The sequence below is a fragment of the Chrysemys picta genome, chromosome 2 (assembly GCF_011386835.1).
Source record: "Chrysemys picta bellii isolate R12L10 chromosome 2, ASM1138683v2, whole genome shotgun sequence".
Classification (NCBI taxonomy): Eukaryota; Metazoa; Chordata; order Testudines; family Emydidae; genus Chrysemys; species Chrysemys picta.
Genome location: NC_088792.1, coordinates 267162544 through 267183246, shown reverse-complemented (window position 1 = coordinate 267183246; position 20703 = coordinate 267162544). Strand labels below are relative to the sequence as shown.

General features: G+C 42.6%; 1 protein-coding gene across 3 annotated transcripts in view; it reads left to right on the top strand.

Moving 5' to 3' along the window:
* Nucleotides 1-20703, top strand: part of SNTB1 (syntrophin beta 1) — a 157846-nt gene that overhangs the window by 80062 nt on the left and 57081 nt on the right. For all 3 annotated transcript variants that reach the window (XR_006177031.2, XM_024108237.3, XM_024108238.3), the window contains exon 3: nt 17515-17722. Coding sequence is in view for 2 of the 3 variants with exons in the window: in XM_024108237.3 (XP_023964005.1) it covers nt 17515-17722 (208 nt within the window). In the remaining variant the exon portion in view is untranslated. The remainder of the gene's footprint in view (nt 1-17514; nt 17723-20703) is intronic.

Here is a 20703-nt window from a genome sequence, read left to right as displayed (position 1 = left end):
TCGGCGGTGCTGCCTGGCTCTGGCAGGCTAGTCCCTACCTGTTCTGACACCGCACTGTGCCCCAGAAGTGGCCAGCAGCAAGTCCATCTTCTAGATGGGGGGGCCACGGGGCTCCAGGAGCTGTCCCCACCCCGAGCACCGGCTCCACACTCCCATTGGCTGGGAACTGACCAGTGGGAGCTGGGGAGGGGTGGTGCCTGTGGGCGAGAGCTGCGCGGAGCTGCTTATGCGCCTCCGCATAGGAGCCGGCCCTGCTGCTGGCTGCTTCTGTGGTGTCAGGTCAGGCAGGAAGCCTGCCTTAGCACCCCTGCTGCGCTGCTGACCAGGAGCTGCCCGAGGTAACCCTGCGCCCCAATCTCCTGCCCCAGCCCTGAGCCTCCCCCAACCTGGAGCTCCTTCCTACACCCCAAACCCCTCATCCCCAGGTCTGTTGAGTCATGAGCATCAACAATTTTCTTCAATTGGGTCGCCAGAAAAAAAGTTTGAAAACCACTGTTTCAGGAGTTGTCAAAGATAATTGCTAACTGTTCCAAGATTGCTCCATGTCGTTCCTTAAGTACCATAAAATAAATTTCATCTGGCTCTGCTGACTTAAATATGTCTAAATTATCTAAATATTCTTTAACCGGTTATTTCCCTATTTTGGCTTGTGTTCCTTCCCCCTTGTTGTTAATATTAATTGTGTATCTGATCACCATTAACCTTTTTAGCAAAGATTGAAGCAAAATAGGCATTAAACACCACAGCTTTCTTGATATCATCAGCTATTAGCTCTTCTTTCCCTCTAAATAGAGGCCTTACACTTTCCTTCATCTTTCTCTTGCTTGTAAGTAAAGAACCTTTTCTTAAAGCCTTTTGTGTCTCTTGTTAGGTGTAACTTATTTTGTGCCTTGCTTTTTCTGATTTTGTTCCTATATGTTTGTGCTAGTCTTTTGTACTCTGTCTCAGCAATTTGTCCATGTGTGATGGGGAGTACAAACTCCACACTGGTGAGAAAAGGGTTGAGGAGCAACTCTGAGCCCAGAAAACCCCATTCAACCGCCCCTGCTCGGCATGCTCACAGTGAAGGCTGAGCACAGAAGGGAATAGCTTAGCTCAGTCAGGGTGGTCGGAGCGGTTGTGTGTTGCAGGCTCCTGCTGAAAAGCCACTGAAGCCCCATGTGGCAGGGACCAGGCCTCGCTGCCAACCAGCCCCAGGCCTTTAAGTCATTGAGGTTGATGACGTCGAGATACGACTGCAAGGGACTGAAAAGCGAACCAGAAACTCTAACAAAGGAAGAGAAGCCAGGGTAGGAAGTGGCTCGGGCATAGGGGAACCCATCCCTTAGGCTGAACATTTCAAATAATTGTTTCATTGGGCCCTGGGCTGGAAACTGATGGAGCCCCAGGCCCGGGTTCCCTTACCCCCCAGGTGATGTGGCTGTGGACTCCCACTGCAGAGCGACGTAGCTGTGGACTCCAGCTGCCGGGTGACACAGCCCAGAGTACCATCACTAGGCAGTACTGCTGGGGGCAGATAACAATCCCCAATCACTCCCAACACCATGTTTTCACTTTTTGTAGGATTCCTTTTTCATTTTCAGCTCATTAAACAGCTCCCTATGGAGCCATATTGGCCTCTTACTGTTCTTACTGTTTGCATCAGGATAGTTTGCTGTTGTGCTGTTAATATTGTTGTCTTGAGAAACTGCCAGCTCCTTGAGAAACATCCAAGTTATGTCTAAATCTTGCCAATTCTTTCTGGATAATATCTCTGAGATCTGGCCTTCCCTGTCCATCCACATAGCTAAAACTTTTATCTAGGCTCTCATCATCTCATATATTGATTATAGCAACATCTCTTTTTTGCCTGTCACAAATGCAGTCTTGCCCTGATCATGTGTGTTCAGAATGCTGCTGCAGATATTATTTTCCTAGCCCATCACTTTGAATATGTCACGTTTCTCACTGCACCTCTCCAGTCCTCCCCCTTCTCTATCACATCAAACATAAGCTAGTTGTTTTCTCTCTCAAGGTTCTTCATAGCCTATCCCCACGCTACCTATCAACTGTCAGTTGCTATCAAGCTGTTGACTCCCACCTCCAATGCTGGCTTCCATTGTCCACTTGTTAAATGTTCTAACAGGCAGCTTCTTGCTTACTCCCATCACGCTTACAAGGAGTTTCCCATGAATATCTGCAAAGCTACTTCATTATCCTCTTTCAAACCCCTCCCTAAATATCTCCTTTGTCATGATGCACACAAACAACTTGAGACCGCTGCCTAACATGCAAACTAATATTGTCTTAGGGCAGGTCAATGTTACAGCCACTACAGCTATGGCACTACAGTGTAGAAGGATTTTTTCCAGCTATGTTGTCAATCCATCTCTCTAAGGGGCGGTAGGTAGGACAAATTCTTTTTGAAGTATTCTTCCATAGACCTAGCCTCATCTACATCGGGGGGCGGTTGATCAACTTAATTACAGAGCTCAGGGCACAAAACTTTTCACAGCCCTGAACAACGTAGCTAGGTTGATCTAATTATTAAGAGTAGACCAGGCCTCATTGCTTCCTTGTACTCCCCTATCTGTGGTTTCTTGTCTTATACTTGTAATCTCTTTAGGGCAGGGACCGTCTTTTTTTTCTGTTTGTACAACACCTAGCACAAAGGTGTCCTGGTCCATTCCCAGGGCTCCTTGGTGCTGTGGTAATACAAATCATAAATATTAACAGTCTGCTTTATTCACCTTCTCTTCATACTCCTGTTGCTGTTAGCTTGTGACTTGTGTGTGTGAGATAGTGTTTTTATGTTATGAGTATGATCTAAGAATGAATGTAGAAGCCTGGAAATTAGGAGACCTGGGTCTTGTTCCTGGTTCAGTCACAAAGCTGCTATCTGACCTTGGCCAAGTCGTCTCTGAAATGGGGAGCCTTAACTAATGGTTGTTAAACACTTGGATATCCCGGAATGAAAGGCCTCAAGAACTTAATTATAATATAAGTAAGATTAATGGCACAGACATGTTTTGCTATTTTATTAAGAAGTCCTTTGAAGAAGCTACTGAACGTACTAGAGTCAAACTCCTGATTTACATTTGGAATCTTGGTTACTGTTTTTCTGGTGGATTGTGTTTTATATTAATCTAACCAGATAACAAACTCGGGGGGGACATACCCAACCCGCCCTACATTAAAATAAAACAACTTAAAAGGATCTAATTTAAATCTATAAAAGGGTGAAATTGACAGCATTACAGTTGAAACTCCAGTCTGCCATCCCATCATCCTTAAATCACCCAGTTGTGCTAGGCTAACATGTGTTATGTAAGATGACCTACTATTAGGAGGCTTTATGGTACCTGCACACAAATGAAGGTAAGTTAAGAACAAGGTCAGGCTGCAGTTCTAGCCTTAATTCTGAATTGTCTTGCTGTATTAAACTCACCATATTAGGCCTGTTCAACCTGTGCTTTGAGAAACAATTCTCTGAGCGTTTGGAGACCACCAAGCACAATGGAAAGGCATAATCTGTCTGTGATGGGGCTTAACCCCACTAGCTGCGAGGCAAGGGGATGAACTCCAATTATATCTGCTCTACACCTGAGGGATAATTAATTTGTTGCCTTCTAGCCAGAGGAGATAAACCTTGTAAGTAGATTGAGAAGCTCAGTTGGGGAGAGACAATGGAGGAGACAGGTCTCTCTGGTAGAGAGAACCCTTGGGATAGGATTTAATAGACAGGAGACAATAGAGAGAGAACTCTACAGAAGTGGACCAGGCTTCTGCAGGGGAAGCCCTGAGGTAGAGCCGACAAGGAAACTACAGTGAAGCCGAAGAGGGACAGGAAGGCTGTTAGTTTGAAGATTTGTTTGGACTTTTATTTGGACTACTACAGAAGGGGTTTATGCTTTTATGTGGCTTGGCTGGAGGACCAAGCCCCAGAACACTTTGAGGGGGAGTTAGGAGAAGACGTAGGGTGAGAGAGGCCATTGCAGATCCAAGGGAGAGCCCAGCTGTGAAGTGAGGACACTCTTCGTAAGCTATCAAACACAGCAAGTGACACACGCCTCTCTGTAAGGGAAGGAAGTTTCCAAAACCTGCAGTGTTGGGTCCTGAATAAAAGTGACACAAGGTTATATTAAAATAATGGCTCCAGCTTGCTCGCAGCTCTAACCTTCAGTATTATTTAATCATCAGACTTTAATGCAGTTATTTATTATCCACAGTATTTTCTTTTTAATGGTTTAACATTGTGTGCGAAGTAGGACCTTGAGAAAGAGAAATGATTCTGACTGAGGAATACAGCTCATACCAACTGCCAAAGGGTGCTGTGCTGGTTGTACATTTAATGAAATCTAACATGTCTTGAGGCAAATTAGGATTATTATAAACCCGGGCACATCCCCTTACTCCTTCCTCATCTTAAAGGGAAAGAGAGCCATCTTCTCCCATACTTCCCTCTCCTTATTGAGAGGGAGAAGAGAAGAAAACTGCGAGTGTGTGTGTGTGTGAGAGAGAGAGAGAGAGAGAGAGAGAGGCAGGTGGAATAAATTGTGCTTTTGAGTGTGAGCAGGGCTGAATGTCTGTGGCGGTGGGCTGTGATGGTGAGACAGCAGACTCTAGGATTTGTTGAAAATTTTCTGCCAAAATTGTTTTGCAGTTTATATTGGACTTTTGATTAATGGAAACCTTTTTGTGAAAAGCGTTTGGTCTCCATGGAAAATTTTGATATTTTGTCCAACCCCCCCCCAAAAAACAGAAAAACCACCCTCAAAAGGTTTTGGCTTCTGGCCCAAAACATTAAGATATGGGCTTTTTGATGAAAAGTCCATTTTCTATTGGGGAAGGGCTCCCATTTTTCAACCATCTCTAGGGGTAAGACTAGTGCTAGAGGCACTGGGTAGAGGAGTGAGTCAGGGAATGAGAAGAGAGAAATTGGTTGGGGAGATGGGGAAAGGGAACAAAAATGTAGGAAGAAGACATGGAGAGAACATAGTGGAAGGAGAGAGAGAGGTTAAGAACAGGAAACGAGGAGAACAACCAAAATATAAGGAGGAAGGGTGACAATCCAAGCCAGGGAGAGGGGGATGGAAAGTGTGAAAGGAAGTTAGGGGATCTGATCTGTAGTAATACAACTCTAAAAGATGGTCTAAAGAGAAAACGCGAAAAAGGAAGGAAAGATACAGCCAAGAGGAAGAGTGGAGTGAAGGAAAAGAAAAATACAGATGAATGAGACAGAGTAAGTGGATGGTATTTTTAGTGTGTGTCTGTATATAGGAAGTCTGATGCCAAGCTACACATAAACTATGTTTATGTTCTTCACACACACAATGCTGCCAAATGGAAGGATGATCAATTACACTAGCTGCTCCAAACTCACTAGAGTCCCTCTGTGTTGCCTCTCCAGCGTCAACCTTTGCTGTTTCTGATTTCCAGCCCCTCACTGCTCCCCCTCCCACTCTGCAGCCCAGTTAACCTGAGCACTCTGCTTCCATCAGTTCATTTACCCACTGGACCCCTAATCCTTAAATCCAGTTCTGTAACTAACATCTAGCCCGATCCACTGCTCACTGAAGACAATGGGAGCCTTTCTGTACTGTGAAGTGTAAGATCTTCAGGACGCAGAGCCTGCTGTGGGCCTGGTTTGCCATTACCCTGCCAATTGTGTAGTCATTTACACCAGGGGTTCTCAACCTTTTTCTTTCTGAGCCCCCTCTTCCCCCCAACACGCTAGAAAAACTCCCCAGCCCACCTGTGACACAACAACTGTTTTTCTGCATATCCAGTAGATTAAAAACCAGGGCCAGTGTTAGGGGGTAGCAAGCAGGGCAATTGCCCTCAGCCCCACACAGGAGGGGGCCCTATAAAGTTAAGTTGCTGAGGCTTTGGCTTGAACCCCAGGAGGCAGGCTCGGGCTTCAGCTTTCTGCCCTGGGTCCCAGAGAGTCTAACACTGGCCCTGTTCTCTGGTTTATTTTGGCAGACCCCCTGAAACCTGCTCGTGGGCCCCCCAGAGGGCCCCGGACCCCTGCTTGAGAACTGCTGATTCGCACCAATGTTCTGATTTTGTTGCATTTTTGCATCCACTTTACACTCATTTTGTACTAGTGTAAATAACTACAGGTGCAGGGCAATGAACTGGCCCTCCGAGTCTCTGTAAAGCATTGCGCTTTTCTATGGCACTAGATAAACGTTATATCAGAATAAATGACCCGCCGTGTCCATAAAAAGAAAGCGTGTGTGAACTACAGACTTGGTTACAGCTAATGGGGGGGGGGGGGGGGGGCTCGTATTGCTGGAATTGTTTTACTGGAATCTACACATACAACCCCAGCTATTCTTAACGCCTTATGGCCACTTAACTGCACTCATGTTTTCACACACACACAGTTTTCATACTAAGTCCCTTTTTCTTTGATTGCGATCACAGTATGAGGGAGTTAGACTGACATTGTTATATCTGCTCACACGAGGATAGGAATACTTAGCACTTACCTAGGGGTTTTTTTGTCGTGTATTTACAAAGGAGGATAAGTATCTGTGATGGGTTGGACCCCCCTTTTGGGGTGCCACCAGATGTGTTGCACTTATACTGATGCTGCTGTGAAAGGCTCTTAAGCCCTTTTCCAGCATACACGCAGGTAGGGACACACCCAGTTGTAGAATCACACAGAGTCTGTGATCAGCTCTCTGTGGGAGGACTCAGCTAGGGGATTTACCCAGCACTCACGTGCATACCTCCTTTGGGGTATAAAGCCCAAAACAATATTGTCTTGCGCTGTATAGAGAGATCTGTACAACGCAAGCTCATAAAAATCGCCCCCTCCCTCAATGTGGAGGGAGATATGCACAGCTTTTTGCCCCTCCTCACCCCCAATATGAATTGCACAAGCTGGGTTTTGGAATAAAGAAGAAATAAGTTTAACTACAAAAGGTAAATTTTAAGTGATTATAAGTGATAGCAAACAGAATAAAGCAGATTACTGAGAAAATAAAACAAAACACCCAACCCTAGCTTGATGCACTAAAGAAACAGGTTACAAATAATAATTTCTCACCCTAAACGTTGTTTTAGGTGGGTTACAGAGTTTCCGCAGTTTAGAGTTCCAGTTATTTCTCTTCACAGGCTAGACCCCTGCCTCGGCCTGGACTAAGCCCTTGCCTTTCCCCAGCTTAGTTCCTTTGTCTCTTCGGGTGCTTTCAGCAGTCTTCCTTCTTGGGCGGGGAAGCAATGGAGAAGAGCTTTGATTGACTCCCTTCCCAGCCTTAAATAAGATTTACATGAGATGGGATTGCTTTGTTTCCAGTGGAAAAATACCAGCAGTGTCCAAGGTGGTACTCTGTACCAGGTGACATCAACATATGACCTTGCAGTGTCAAAGCAGCATCCCAGGAAACTGCTCAGGAAGGTGGGAGATTAGTATCTTCAAGGTTTTATTGTCCTCCTTAAATAGCCCATTGAGGCTGATTGCCTGCTGTTTGGCTGGCGTTCCCCCAAGTACACACACAGTTGTAATTGTTACATAGTCAATATTTCTAACTTCAGGTACAGAAATGATATATGCGTACAAATAGGATAATCATATTCAGTAAATCATAACCTTTTCAATGGTACTTTACATGACCATCTTGCATAAAACATATCTTAGTTATGCTATATTCATATCATAAGCATATTTCTATGAAGAATGTGGGTGTGATGTGACAGTATCATTAGCCCCATTTTATAGAGGTTGGAACTGAGGCACAGAAAAGTGAAATTACTTGTCCCAAGTCACAGCATGTCAGTGGCAGAGCTGACTCCCAGGCTACTGCTCTTTCTACTGAACCGTGCTGCGAGGAATTGAACCCTAGGGAATTTTGTGATTTTTTTTTTTTCCCTTTCAGATGTTCCTTTCTTCTTCTTGCTTCTTTTATTTAACCTTTCTGCACAACTCATTAGTGATCTCTTTGTGGAGGCACTTGTCCTTTTATCTTAAAAGAGTGTAAAATTAAAAGAATTGGAGTGTGCTCTTCTAGTAATCTCTTTATGGCAGGCAGTCGACTAATAAGACAGTCTTCTTGGAGACTATCCTCATTCTTCTGCTTTCCTCAGCTGTTTTATGGATGCTTCTGGAGTCCCGCTCTTCACCCCAGTGTCTTGTGACTTTGCTGCCTGATTTATCTTAATTGAGGCCCTATTTTCCCACCACAGAATCATCTAACTCCCACCAAAGCCAGTGGAAGTTATATGCTTGCTTTGGCATGAGATTCTGTCCCATATTCTCTAAGATTTTCCTTGAATAAAGTGATCGTACTATGTACTGTACCGTAGTATAGTCACACTTCACTTAGTGGAGATTCACCACAAACTGCACACACTATATTCTGTGAACTTGGCAATGGTTTTAGGATAGCTGTAACTTCTGTGAAAGATTTTTAAAGTATTGTTTTTATCAAAACACATATATTTTCCCCCTCCATTGACAGCTAGTTGCTTCAAGGAGCTATGCTCTAGGTTCTCACCCCAAACACACATGGAAGGCAACGTGAACTGGCTTTGTATATCAGGAAGCTTTAAAGGTGCTTCAGTCCAGAGTACAGGCAAGATCCTTCAGTGTCTCTGATTTTGTTCTGTGATGTGACACTAAACTCACTGTGACAAATTCACTCCACTGTTCCTTGGTTTTTCAAATAACTGACCTCACCAATACCTGAAACAGTTCGGTTCATTGGTTCTGTACTTAAACCAGTTACCCATAGTAATGAGGGTTGGACTGGATATCACTCTCAGCATTCAGCACTACTACGACTAGAGCATGAGAAGGGAAGAAGATAAGAGTTTTGTGCAAAGGGGGAAAAAATTGCTTAATGTCTGTAGATATTTTTTTTTTAAATTGATGTCTTTCATTACCCGCTCTAGATAAAGTAAATGCTTAGTTTGGATTTGTAGATCAGTCGGTGTCAGTACACGTTTTTATTGCAGGGCAAAATTCTACCGTAGCTGGGCATCTCAGTCCAGTCCAGTTCCCAATTAACAGGTATCTTACATCATACAAATCCTCAACTTAACTGGCATTAGTTGCAAGTCAGCAAGAAACTGTTAAATACTGAGCACAGTTGGCATTCTTGTGACAATCATGGAACCACAGAATGTTCAGATGGAAAAGGCCTAGATTATCTCACCCTATAACATTGTTCTGGTCCACAGTTAATTATGTCAGGTAATGAGGCTTCCATGACCTTCCCTAGGAAATTATTCCACTGTCTAATAGGTTGGACTTTTGGGACTTTTTCCTTGAAATGAAACCTAAATTTTCCATTTCTTAATTTCAACAACTTATTCCTAGTTAAGTCCCCTGATATCAGAGCTGGAATTGAACTGGCACAACCCTAACAGCACTTGTTGCCATTGGAGCCACCTGGGAAGTCAGAGGGAAACATTATATGTTGGAGTGGGATGGGGACTGAGATCTTGGGACACAATGGCCTTCTTTACATTGGAGAAATGCACCAAAATATTCCCACTGATCCAAGCAGGCTGCACAAGGGTAACTGAGAAAAGAAATGGGCCCTAATGATCAAATGCTGTGCTGACTGTATACCCCACGGAAATCTGGAATTAGTGGGAGTAATTTGGTTCTCAGTTGCAGTGGTGTAAATCCAGAGTAGTTCTGCTGATTTCAGGAACTCTGATTCCACTCATGGTTAATTGCAATGACGTTATCATTCCCTTTAATTTGAGTAACGGACTCCTGAATGTGATCCATGAGTGTGTGTACAGGATGTAAATCTGTGCAAAATTTGGCCCTAAGATGATGTAGGAGGGGAAAATCCTCAAGTGATTTGACAAAAGGTGGTTCTTAGAAAACAAACACTCTTTTCCAGTGAGATCTTATCAGATACGTGATTAATATAGTATACTGGGTGTTTGTCTTAGATATCTGCCCCTCTATAAAATAAAAGCTCTGGAATTCAGGTGGGAGTGAATTTTCTTTTTATTGCAAGGTTGCAGCGTTCAGAGGTTTCGGGTTTTATGTCGAACCCATGTTTTGTAAGTAGGAAAAGGCACGCTGGGAGATATTCCTTGGCTCACTGGAACTCTGCAAGAGAGAGAAAATTACTCTTTTATTATAAGGTTTGCCAAATGATCTCTGAGAAAATGTGATATCATTCATATGCATTGCCAATCTGGAGAGAGACCGCACATCTTGGCAGCCATCTAGAGCTAACATATAATTCCTTTGGGTTGGTATGGGCTTTATCAGAAATAGTTCCATATGCAGTATTTACATAACTGTGGTGGAGTGTGAGAGTAAACACAGCTGTGGCATTGCCCTAAATATTTCTATTCAATGGGGAATTAAAAGAGAACTTTATCACCAAACTGCAGATAAACATAATTCAGCAGGAGTTGGTCAGTTCAGCCAGGGAGCCAATTAAAGCTACAAAGACTGGATTGCTGGAAACATTTAAGCACTTTAGAGTTTGTTTACACTAAGGTCATCAATATTTCTTTTCAGAAAATATGGAAATACCATGAGTCAGCAAATAGCTGCTAACACAGACCATTTCCCAGTAGGATTTTTGAATGTATCGAGTACACACTGTAAGAGACAAGGAGGGATAGGCAGTGAAGTTATAATGCCTTTGACCTCTGAGCGCAGGAGAAATGACTTGGTAACGCTCTATGAGGGAAACTTGCATAATGACTAGTCTGAAAATTCCACCCAGCTCAACATTTTTTTCACTGAAAAAAGCACATCTGAGTTGACTGAAACATCTTGCAACTTCATGTCTGTTTTGGCTCCTTGTTTTTGGTCAAAATGAAAAAATGACTTCAGAAATATCGAGATGAATTGTTTTGATTTTTCAGGCTAGGTTCACAAGGGGATTTAGGCACCGTTCAGAAAAGAGGAGGAGGCGGTCGGGTGGGGGGGGTGACCTTATAAAATCTAGCCCAGTGATTAAAGCACTCACCTGGGATGTGGGAGATCCAGGCTTGAATTCTGATTCTGGAACAAGGACTTGAACCCAGGTGAGTGCCCTAACCTCACTGCTCTTGGCTGCTCTGGGATGGGTCTCCGTGTCTCCTGCTGAAGTGGTTCCATTTTGCATAATCATAGAATCAAAAGATTGGAAGGGACCTTGAGAGGTTGTCCAGTCCCCTGCACTCATGGCAGGACTAAGTATTATCTAGACCATTCCTGAGAGGTGTTCGTCTAACCTGCTCTTAAAAATCTCCAATGATGGAGATTCCACAACCTCCCTAGGTAGTTTATTCCAGTGCTTAACCACCCTGACAGGGAGTTTTTCCTAATGTTCAAACCTAAACCTCCCTTGCTGCAATTTAAGCCCATTGCATCTTGTCCAATCCTCAGAGGTTAAGAAGAGGAATTTTTCTCCTTTCTCCTTGTAACAACCTTTCATGTACTTGAAAACTGTTATCATGTCCCCTCTGTCTTGTCTTTTCCAGACTAAACAAACCCAATATTTTTCAATCTTCCCTCAGAGGTCATATTTTCTAGACCTTTAATCATTTTTGTTGCTCTTCTCTGGACTTTCTCCAATTTGTCCATATCTTCCCTGAAATGTGTCACTCAGAACTGGACACAGTACTCCAGTTGAGGCCTAATCAGCTCAGAGTAGAGCGGAAGAATAACTTCTTGTGTCTTGCTTACAACACTCCTGCTAATACATCCCAGAATGATGTTTGCTTTTTTTTGCAATAGTGTTACACTGTTGACTCATATATTTAGCTGTGATCCACTATGACCCCCAGATCCTTTTCTGCAGTACTCCTTCCTAGGCAGTCATTTCCCATTTTGTATGTGTGCAACTGATTGTTCCTTCCTAAGTGGAGTACTTTGCATTTGTCCTTATTGAATTTCATCCTATTTACTTCAGACCATTTCTCTAGTTTGTCCAGATCATTTTGAATTTTAATCCTATCCTCCAAAGCACTTGCAACCCCTCCCAGCTTGGTATCGTCTGCAAACTTTATAAGTGTCCTCTCTATCATTGATGAAGATATTGCACAAAACCGTATCCAGAACTGATCTCTGCGGGACCCCACAGAGGTTGCTTATCACCTTATTATCTTCTAAATGTTTGCAAATTGATTTGTTAATTATTTACTCCATTATCTTTCTGAGTACAGAAGTTAAGCTGACTGGTCGGTAATTCCCCAGGTTGTCCTTATTTCCCTTTTTATGTATTGGATAATACTTGAACAGATGGGGTCAGAGTGAGAACGACACTAGTCACTTTCCAGGGGAGTGCCCTAACCACTGGGCTAAAAGTTATTGGGGGAGAGGGGCACCTCCTTCTTGGTGGTGTTTTTTGTGAGAAAGGGCTTAGGTGCCTAGTGGCAGGAGAGGGTATAGGGTTGTAAACCTCCCCCTCCTCTATGAATGTAACCCCTCATTTTCTTTGCTTTAAAAAAAAAAAAAAAAAGTTAAAAATGCACAAAAACTAAATGAAATTTTTCTGACTTGCTTAAAATTCAGAAAAAATATCAGTTTTGGTTCAGCCCAACCAGTTTATTTTATTTTATTTTTTTGGAACTGCCAGCAAACCAAAAAAATCAGTTATTTACACAGCTCCTATAATGACCCTCATTCAGGCTAGCTGCAAGAGTTGATCTCTGGACTTTCAGCAGAAAATCATGAGTCCCTGAGCAAAAGGAGTAAATAGTTGGTAGCTATAGTAGACTCTCATCTTCTTATGTGGACTGGCCACAAGGGGGAGGGGACGGGCGCTACACTTGCATTGTTACTTCCCATGCTGAATGTATTCCGTGGATAGAAGGGCTCAGTTGTCATTACTGTCAACACATCATCTTTCCTCAGTTCTAAAATCACTTTAAAAATACAGTATATATTGTTCCATCTTCCTGTCATGTGGTGAACAGTAATGTAGCCATTTGCAGTTGTTAGTACATCACTATCAAGCTTTGGTGTCTGACAGGCAATTTACAAGAAACCGGGTGTAATCACCTTTCCTAAAAATAACCCCTATCAAAAAATCATATACAAATGATACTTTGCAAATTTTTCTATTAAATGTATTGCATGATTCCAAATTGTAACAGCATTTGATTATTTTGATTCAATTAAAGGAATTTATTGGGGATAAACCCTCTAAATGCTCATGATGGTTAGGATAAGAAGAACTAAATTGATGTCTTTTGCCAAGAAACTGAAGGACTCGATTTATATATTGTTGTATTTGCATCTTGACACAGCTGATGTGAGGGAAAAGGAATATAGCTATTTTAGACATACACTTTAAATAGATGCAGCCAAGGAAAATACACTCTGGGGGGCAAATGTAGCAAGTTATATGTTTGTGTGTTTAAAATATCTATTCATTAAAGTGACACACATCATTCAGGCTGCTAAGTCAAAATGGCAAGGATTCATGTTGTCATTTGGAAGTTATTTAGCCATGGAGAATTTATTTTTAAACCAAACATTGCTGCAAATTAACTTAAAAAGAACCAAACACCAAACTTGCCGTAAATTTCATTGTAACTGAAAACAGTCTCTCATTACAGTGCTTGTACAATGTTTTGTTTATAACACAGTACATTTGGGGGTTCTTTTAAAGATATTGTCATATAACACTTTTGCAAAGAGATTGTTTCACAAGATCAAGCTGAACATTAACTTTTGTTATAAGTAGCGCAATACAAGTCTTTTCCCCACATAATACTTCTCCTTAGAAGAATTATTAAAACGGAGGGCAGTGTGGCCTCGTGGCGAGAGCACTGGATTCTGTTCCCAGCTCTGTCAGTGGCCTGATGGGTGATGTTGGTCAAATCACATCAGCTTTCTGTGCCTCAGTTCCTTTGCCTATCTGTGAAATGGGGATAATAATACTTTGTAAAGTGCTTTGAAATCTACTGATGAAAAACACTATACAAGAGCTAGATATTATTATTTAAAATCTAAGTCTCAATAGAGCCAGATTTTACTCCGATTGACCTCAGTGGGATATAGCATATCGATATCAGGAAATTTGGATTAAAAGAAGAAAACAGTTTACAATAATTATAACCCCACCAGGCGTGAATGGATGAAGTGATAACCAAAGTCTCTGTCTGTCTGTCTTTCTCATGATCAGATAAGTGAATTTGTAAAAGTGTCATTTTTCTTAACAGATCTGCACACGTTGGCCAAGATTATTAAAATAGGAACCTAATGTTAGGGTCTGAAATTATATATATATATATATAATTTAAAATTCCTAATTATATAAGTGGCTTGATTTTTTTCAAAAGTGCTGAGCACCCAACAGCTCTTGTTGAGAAAAGTAGGCGCAACTGTGTGCTCAGCCCTGTTGAAAAGAAAAGTATTTAGGTACCTAAAATACTGATTTGGGAACCCAACTTTAGTCTCCAGTTTTTGAAAATCTTGGCATTTAGAATGGGATCTGCTGACTTTAGTGACATCCTGTGACACTCTGCTCAGGCCACCCAGAACTGTAAGCCATTGTGTTTCATTCTTGCTGAGGCAGAGGGGGGTGTGCTTTGCTGGAGATTAGATTCTCACTCCCTCCCCACCCCTCCGCCACATGGGTCTGTTTTCCTCACCAGCAAACTCCTCGAGACTCTTCCAGTTTAAACTTTGCCTTGCAGGTAAGAATCGGTGAACCTGAGTTCCCCAGAGATGTCTCTCTGCAGTGTCCATTCCTTCTCACTGTGACACTCACAGAAATTAAGTTCATTGCCTCCAAAGATAGTGTACGCTCCAGTTGATTAGGTTAGCTGAAGTCTCACACTTACTTCAGTATAAAACAGCACTGAGATGGTTTATAGTAAAACTAAGAATAAGTTTATTAAATAAAGAACAGAGATTTAAGTGATACCAAGGAAGAGAAAAAGAGACCGGTATGGTTACAAACAAAACATGGTTTCTAGTGACTAAATCTTAATTTTAGCAAGTTACAATCTTTGCCTAAGTAGTTTTCATTCTTATATCAAGTTACCGTCTCTAGCTCTCCACGCTAGGGGATCCAACTTTCAGAAGTTTTTGCTCCCCTTATGTTTCCCAAAGTCCACTGTCTATGCCTCAAGAGCCAGGAAGGATTCCTGGGGTGCCGATTCTGTCCCCTGGCATGATCACTAAGCTATCTTCTCCATTGCTTGTTAGCTTGATGGCTTTGTTTACCTTATATGTAAATGTATTTTCATTGTCCTTTGCATGTGACCAAGCCAGTCAAGCAGGTACAACAATATTCCTTTGTCTAGGGCAGGCTGGGTTTATGCACTGCCTCCCAAACATATTTTAAGAACATATTTCCAGCACTCTTTATACACAACTCACACATACATCATGCAATGATTTTTTCAAGACCAGCATGTCATCAATTTACATATACCTTACATGACACCTTTTAGATACATTTTATGACCATGTGTTGGAGGTAATGAGTGTGTCAGGCCTGACATGAGTTACAGTATGGTGGGCTCTCTGCCAGTTGGCATTGAGGGGCTTTTAGGGTCACCCCCCCATGTAGAGTGCTAGGGTTGACAGCAATGGGAGAGTAAGTTGGATTCTGCTCTGACTTGTATATCAGCAGAATTGTTAACTAAGCTCCAAATTTCAGGATCTTGATAATGATGTATATATGAGTATTGCAGTATTGCCTGGCAGCCCCAAACAAGGAGCGGGGCTGCACTGTACTAGGCACTGTACACACAGAAATGGAAATAGACTGGCCTTTCATGAAAGAGCTTACAGCTATGAGGTTCAAACTAGGAAGTATACAGCTTGACTCTCTGATCTCAGGTCATGCATTTACAAAGATGGAATTTAGGTGAGGAAGTCTTATTATTTGTATTATAAACAGCAAATGCAATATGGAGTCACAGAGGCAATAAATATGGATGCCCACAGTGCTGTTTTCACACTCTCTTTTCATAGCTGGGCCACGCTTTAACTTATTCGGGCTCTGATGGGAGGCATTAAAAGTGGCCCATAAAGTTAACTGAAAAAAGCATGTGCATGCACACAGTACCCCACCAATCCGTATCTAAGGCCCTGTCCACCCTGGGAGCAGAGCTGTATGCAGGGCCGGCTCTAGGAGTTTTGCCGCCCAAAGCAAAAACAATTTTGGCTGCCCTCTCCCCCCCTGGTTCTTTAATTACCCCACCCCCAGCCCCGCCTCAACTCCGCCTCTTCCCCAAATCCCCAGCCCTGCCTCCTCCCCCCAGGTTCTCAAGCCTAGGAGGGAGGGAGGGGGAGAAGCGGCGCCCAGGCTCTCAAGTCTGGGAGGGAGGGGGGAGCAGCGGCGCATGAAACAGCTGTTTTGCGCGCCTTGGCCGCTCGGGATCTCCCCCTCCCTCCCAGGTTTGAGAGCCTGGGAGGGAGGGCGAGTAGCGGCGCGCGAATCAGCTGTTTCGCGCGCCATGGCAGCAGAGGTGAGCTAGGGCGGCCGGGGCACATTTTTAGGGGCGGCATGGCCCGCGCCAGAATGCCGCCCCTAAAAATATGCCGCCCCAAGCACCAGCTTGTTTTGCTGGTGCCTAGAGCTGGCCCTGGCTGTATGAGAGACAGCCCACATTAAAAGCAGTTGTTGCTAGTAAAGTTTTTGGCACAGTTCCCATGACCAGCGTGGAGAGGAAATGTCTCTTTTGACAGAAAACTGTCTTAAACTGTACTTTGAAACTACAGGTGGCAACCCACATTATGGTTTGTGGGGCATGGTTCTCAGGAAAAAGTACCCATCTCCATGCTAGTCAGGGAAACCATAACAGGACACTGCTAGCGAGAAACATTGTTTGATATGGTTATAGCTAACACATTCCCATTCTGTGTGAACAGGATCTAAAGGGAGCATTCAGAACATTTGTTACTTTACTTCCCATGAAATCTGAATCAGTGTGGGCTGCTGGCTCCTGCTTGATGGTGACATCAAGCTCACAATGGAACGCCGTTTAAGTCCCCTTATATAGGATCAGGTAGTGGGTTTTTTATTTCTTTGTTGCACTCTTCTGTAGGGTTTATAACAGGTGTATTGATCATTGCAGGAAAATCTGTAATACTGGAAAAAGAAGAGAGTTGCCTAACCCTTATTGATACACTCTAGTCTCCATCAGGGTTTCATGGAGGGTATCATGTCACCAGCATAATGCTTGCTGGGGCATCGCATCAGGCAGGAGGTGATGATCCACAGCAGGCTGGAAATTCATGGGACCTGAAAAACAACAACATATGTTTTAAGTAACAAATGAATGCCCCTTCTAACCTAGCCACTCTGCGCTTGGAACTCCCACTGAAGTTCCAAGTATGAGGCAGGGTCTAGCCCTGCAAGTCACCTTTAAGGATCAGTATTTCAAAGGAGCAACAACTACTAATCTCACCAGAGCTGAAAGCCTTAAGGCTGAATACTATTAAATTCAACAACGGTCAAGGTAAGTTTAGTTTAAGACCTTGCTCATGTTCTGTTAACTCAATGGCTTTATTGTAAAACAGCTTAGTATATTTAGTCAATTAATTACCCCAAGTTTTTGGGAGCGAAAGTAATATTTTCCCTCCTGTTTTTCTAGGCTTCTTGAAATCCATTCACCTGATGCCAAGCACACTGTGGTTCTAAGGAGTAAGGATTCAGCCACAGCCCAGGCCTGGTTCAATGCTATCCACTCCAGTGTGAGTGACCTTATTCCCAGGGTGATTTCAGAGGTGAAAGACCAGCTGGGTAAAACCGGGATCGCTGGAAGTCGAGAGATTAGGCATCTAGGCTGGCTTGCAGAAAAGGTAATGGACATATTTTCTTTTTCATTTCTAAGCTCTCTGTGTGTCTGGAAGTAGAGGCTGAATCAGATATTTGTTTTTATTTCGCTTTTACGAAGGCTTCTGATTGTGCCTGCTGTGATCTGTTGTATCTTATCTAACTCAGTGGTTCCCAGACTCTCTGCTTCTGTAGACCATTTAGTAACCAGATCCTCTGAGGGGCCTGCCTCTCATCCCTACCCTTCTGTCTCCCACTGCTTGGCTCTCAAATGTTAAAATCTGCATACACTAGGAAGACCTTTGGTGGTCCATGGGCCGCAGTTTGAGAACCATTGATGTAGTGAGAAAAAAATCCAGGCATGCACAGGAACAGGTCCAACATTATTTCAGTGCCAGAGCTCCAGAAATCTACTTTACGCTCTAACAGTTTGTGTGCTCTGATGGTTCCACTAGCAGTGCTGGGCTATAGATTTACAGTGTCCTTAAAAGGACACCTGATTTCCTCAGCAGCACATGTGGTGTATTAGTGCTTCATAAGGAGGCAAAGGAGGCAAACATTTTCAGATACCTTTCCCAGCTCCATCCAAGCTTAGAAAAGCCAGTAAAAGTCCATGATCGTTAACCCTGCTGTTTATTTTAAGGTGAAGCTCACCCTGTAGAGAGCCAGCCTGAGGCCTATATACCACATAAAATTCTGGGTTGAATTGCACCATAATAGAATAGGGCTCTTTGTTAGAACTGCTGAACCTCATTAATGAATTTTAACTTTGAAATTTGCAGTTGGCAGCTTTGGGCTCATCAGGGCAGCCGCCCTTTTCTCCACTCATTTTTATAAGCTCTTTGAACACAGAATATGTTTGGCTACTTATTGTTTCCAAATCATCTCCCAGAAGAAGAGGCAAAACACCAATAGTTATTGTGCATGAAAAGTTTTATTATTATCTGTGAGTCTGTAACCCCATTTTGAAGGCATACACCTCTATATGCCAGGCCTGTATTCTTCAGAACAGGAGATTGTCTCCCAATTCTAGGTGAATGTAGCTGTTCTGCATTAGAACATTTACACACCTTGCAATGGTATATCGATATGCTTAAAGTAAACATCCATGTTAAAGATGAGCAGGTTAAAAGGTCACTTTAAAGCATCATATTTTGCATGTTCTCAGAATACATTGCAGAGTGCCTTTCCCTATTCAAGCATTTGTGATCAACATCACCACATAGTAGGATTAGAATAAAGGAGAGTTGTGAAATTGCAGACAGTTCCTTAGCAGCACAGCAGGTATGCAGTACAGCACGCTGTGGACGTGCTAGCATTTAAATAAAGAAGAGATGAGCATCCATTCTGAAAATACACTGACATTTTATGCAGTGATACTGGCACAAAATAGCTTCCATATGCCACCCTAAAGTGGGGGCTGCATTTGACTGGTGGGCAATTGATTTCTCTTCTACCCTCTCATTTCTTTCTTTAATCAATCAGACCCATGGGATTAGCAAGCACAGTGGTCAGGAGCGTACGGTGATGTCCCTCTCCCTTACAGTCCCTCTCCTTTTTCATGCCCCTTTTTGAGAGCTTTTTAGTGGCAGAATAATACATAAAAGAAATTCCTACCTGGTGGGGAAGGGGAAGGGACCTTTACACACATACTAAATGTGCTCATGCCAGCCAGGTCTGCTTAGGGTAGTGGCCTTTGCATACAGCCAATAGTTGCAGCTTTTGGAAGGCCTCTTGGTTCAGCCCTGGTGGAACTAGTTGCAATAATCCAGTCTTGCATGTGTCCCTGTTGCTAGGTTTGCACAGTAATATCTTAAAAAAAAATCACACCTCTAATTGACATAGCTATGCTGGCAAAACTTATAAATGCAGACCTAGAAAATGCATTTCTGTAGCCTGGGGGCATCGAACTTCAAAAGCTTCTTGCAAACTATAGAAGTGTTTAATGCTTCTCAAAGAAGAGGTCTGAAGAATCCTTTATCATAGCATGTATTAGGCAACTTAAATGTAAGAGTTGCTGTAAGGTCCACGATAATACTAATAATGTTTGAAACTAAAAAAAGGAGATGATTCTTCTTTTGGGTTTGCCCACTGGATCTTAACTCCAGTATTTGGCACATGTTAACAGAAGGCAGGCAGATTATTGTTGTCAAAATCCAGTAGTTGAATGTGAGAGGAGAACATACCCAAATGAGGAAAAGGAGAAGAAATCACCTAACTGGCAAAGTAAATTGGAATTATTTTTCAGTGTATGATATCTCTAAAATGAAAAGTGTGCTAATATATTCTAGAATGTTCAGACTCCTCTGCAGTCAGATAACCATATCATTGTACTGGAATTAAGATATGTGAGATATCCTTTATCACAGCTGTCTCCTTCAGTATTGGACTGGATATCGCTGTGTTATCTGTTTTCCTGTTTTCTCTTATCCTTTGGAATGGAGCATAACACTCCGGTTGTGAAACGTGCAAGCTGTCCAAACAAGATTTAGTCAAATGGCACAAAAGTTCCCTTGAGCCCATTTTTGGACTTCAAATGAAAACATGTCCATGTTCCCATTTGCTTTGCATTCATTTACACTCTGGTTAGTGAAACAAGCAGGCAGCAGCAGAGTCGTATTGCTACTCTACTCCTGGATTGCGGTCATGGATTTTCAGTACTGACTTGGTACATTTTAAAGAACTAAAGGGGAGCTTCAGTGAAAATGTGATACCATTATGGGGATCTTAGAATAACCATGATAATAAAATGTGTTTGGAAAAAAAAAACCTTTAATGTAGTTAAAACGTTTTTATCTAACCTAAAATAATCTATTTAGGTACTTTGGTTTAACCACCTTCATGTATTCAGTCTTTTAATGCCAGAGGGTATAAGCTAACGCTACCATTAGAATAGAAAGTTAAAATATGGTATTGCGGTTGTACCCCCACAAATTTTGACTAATCAGTTCTTTAAGCAGCCCCATTTTATAGAAGGTACATGGAGGTGAAGGGACTTAAGCAAAGT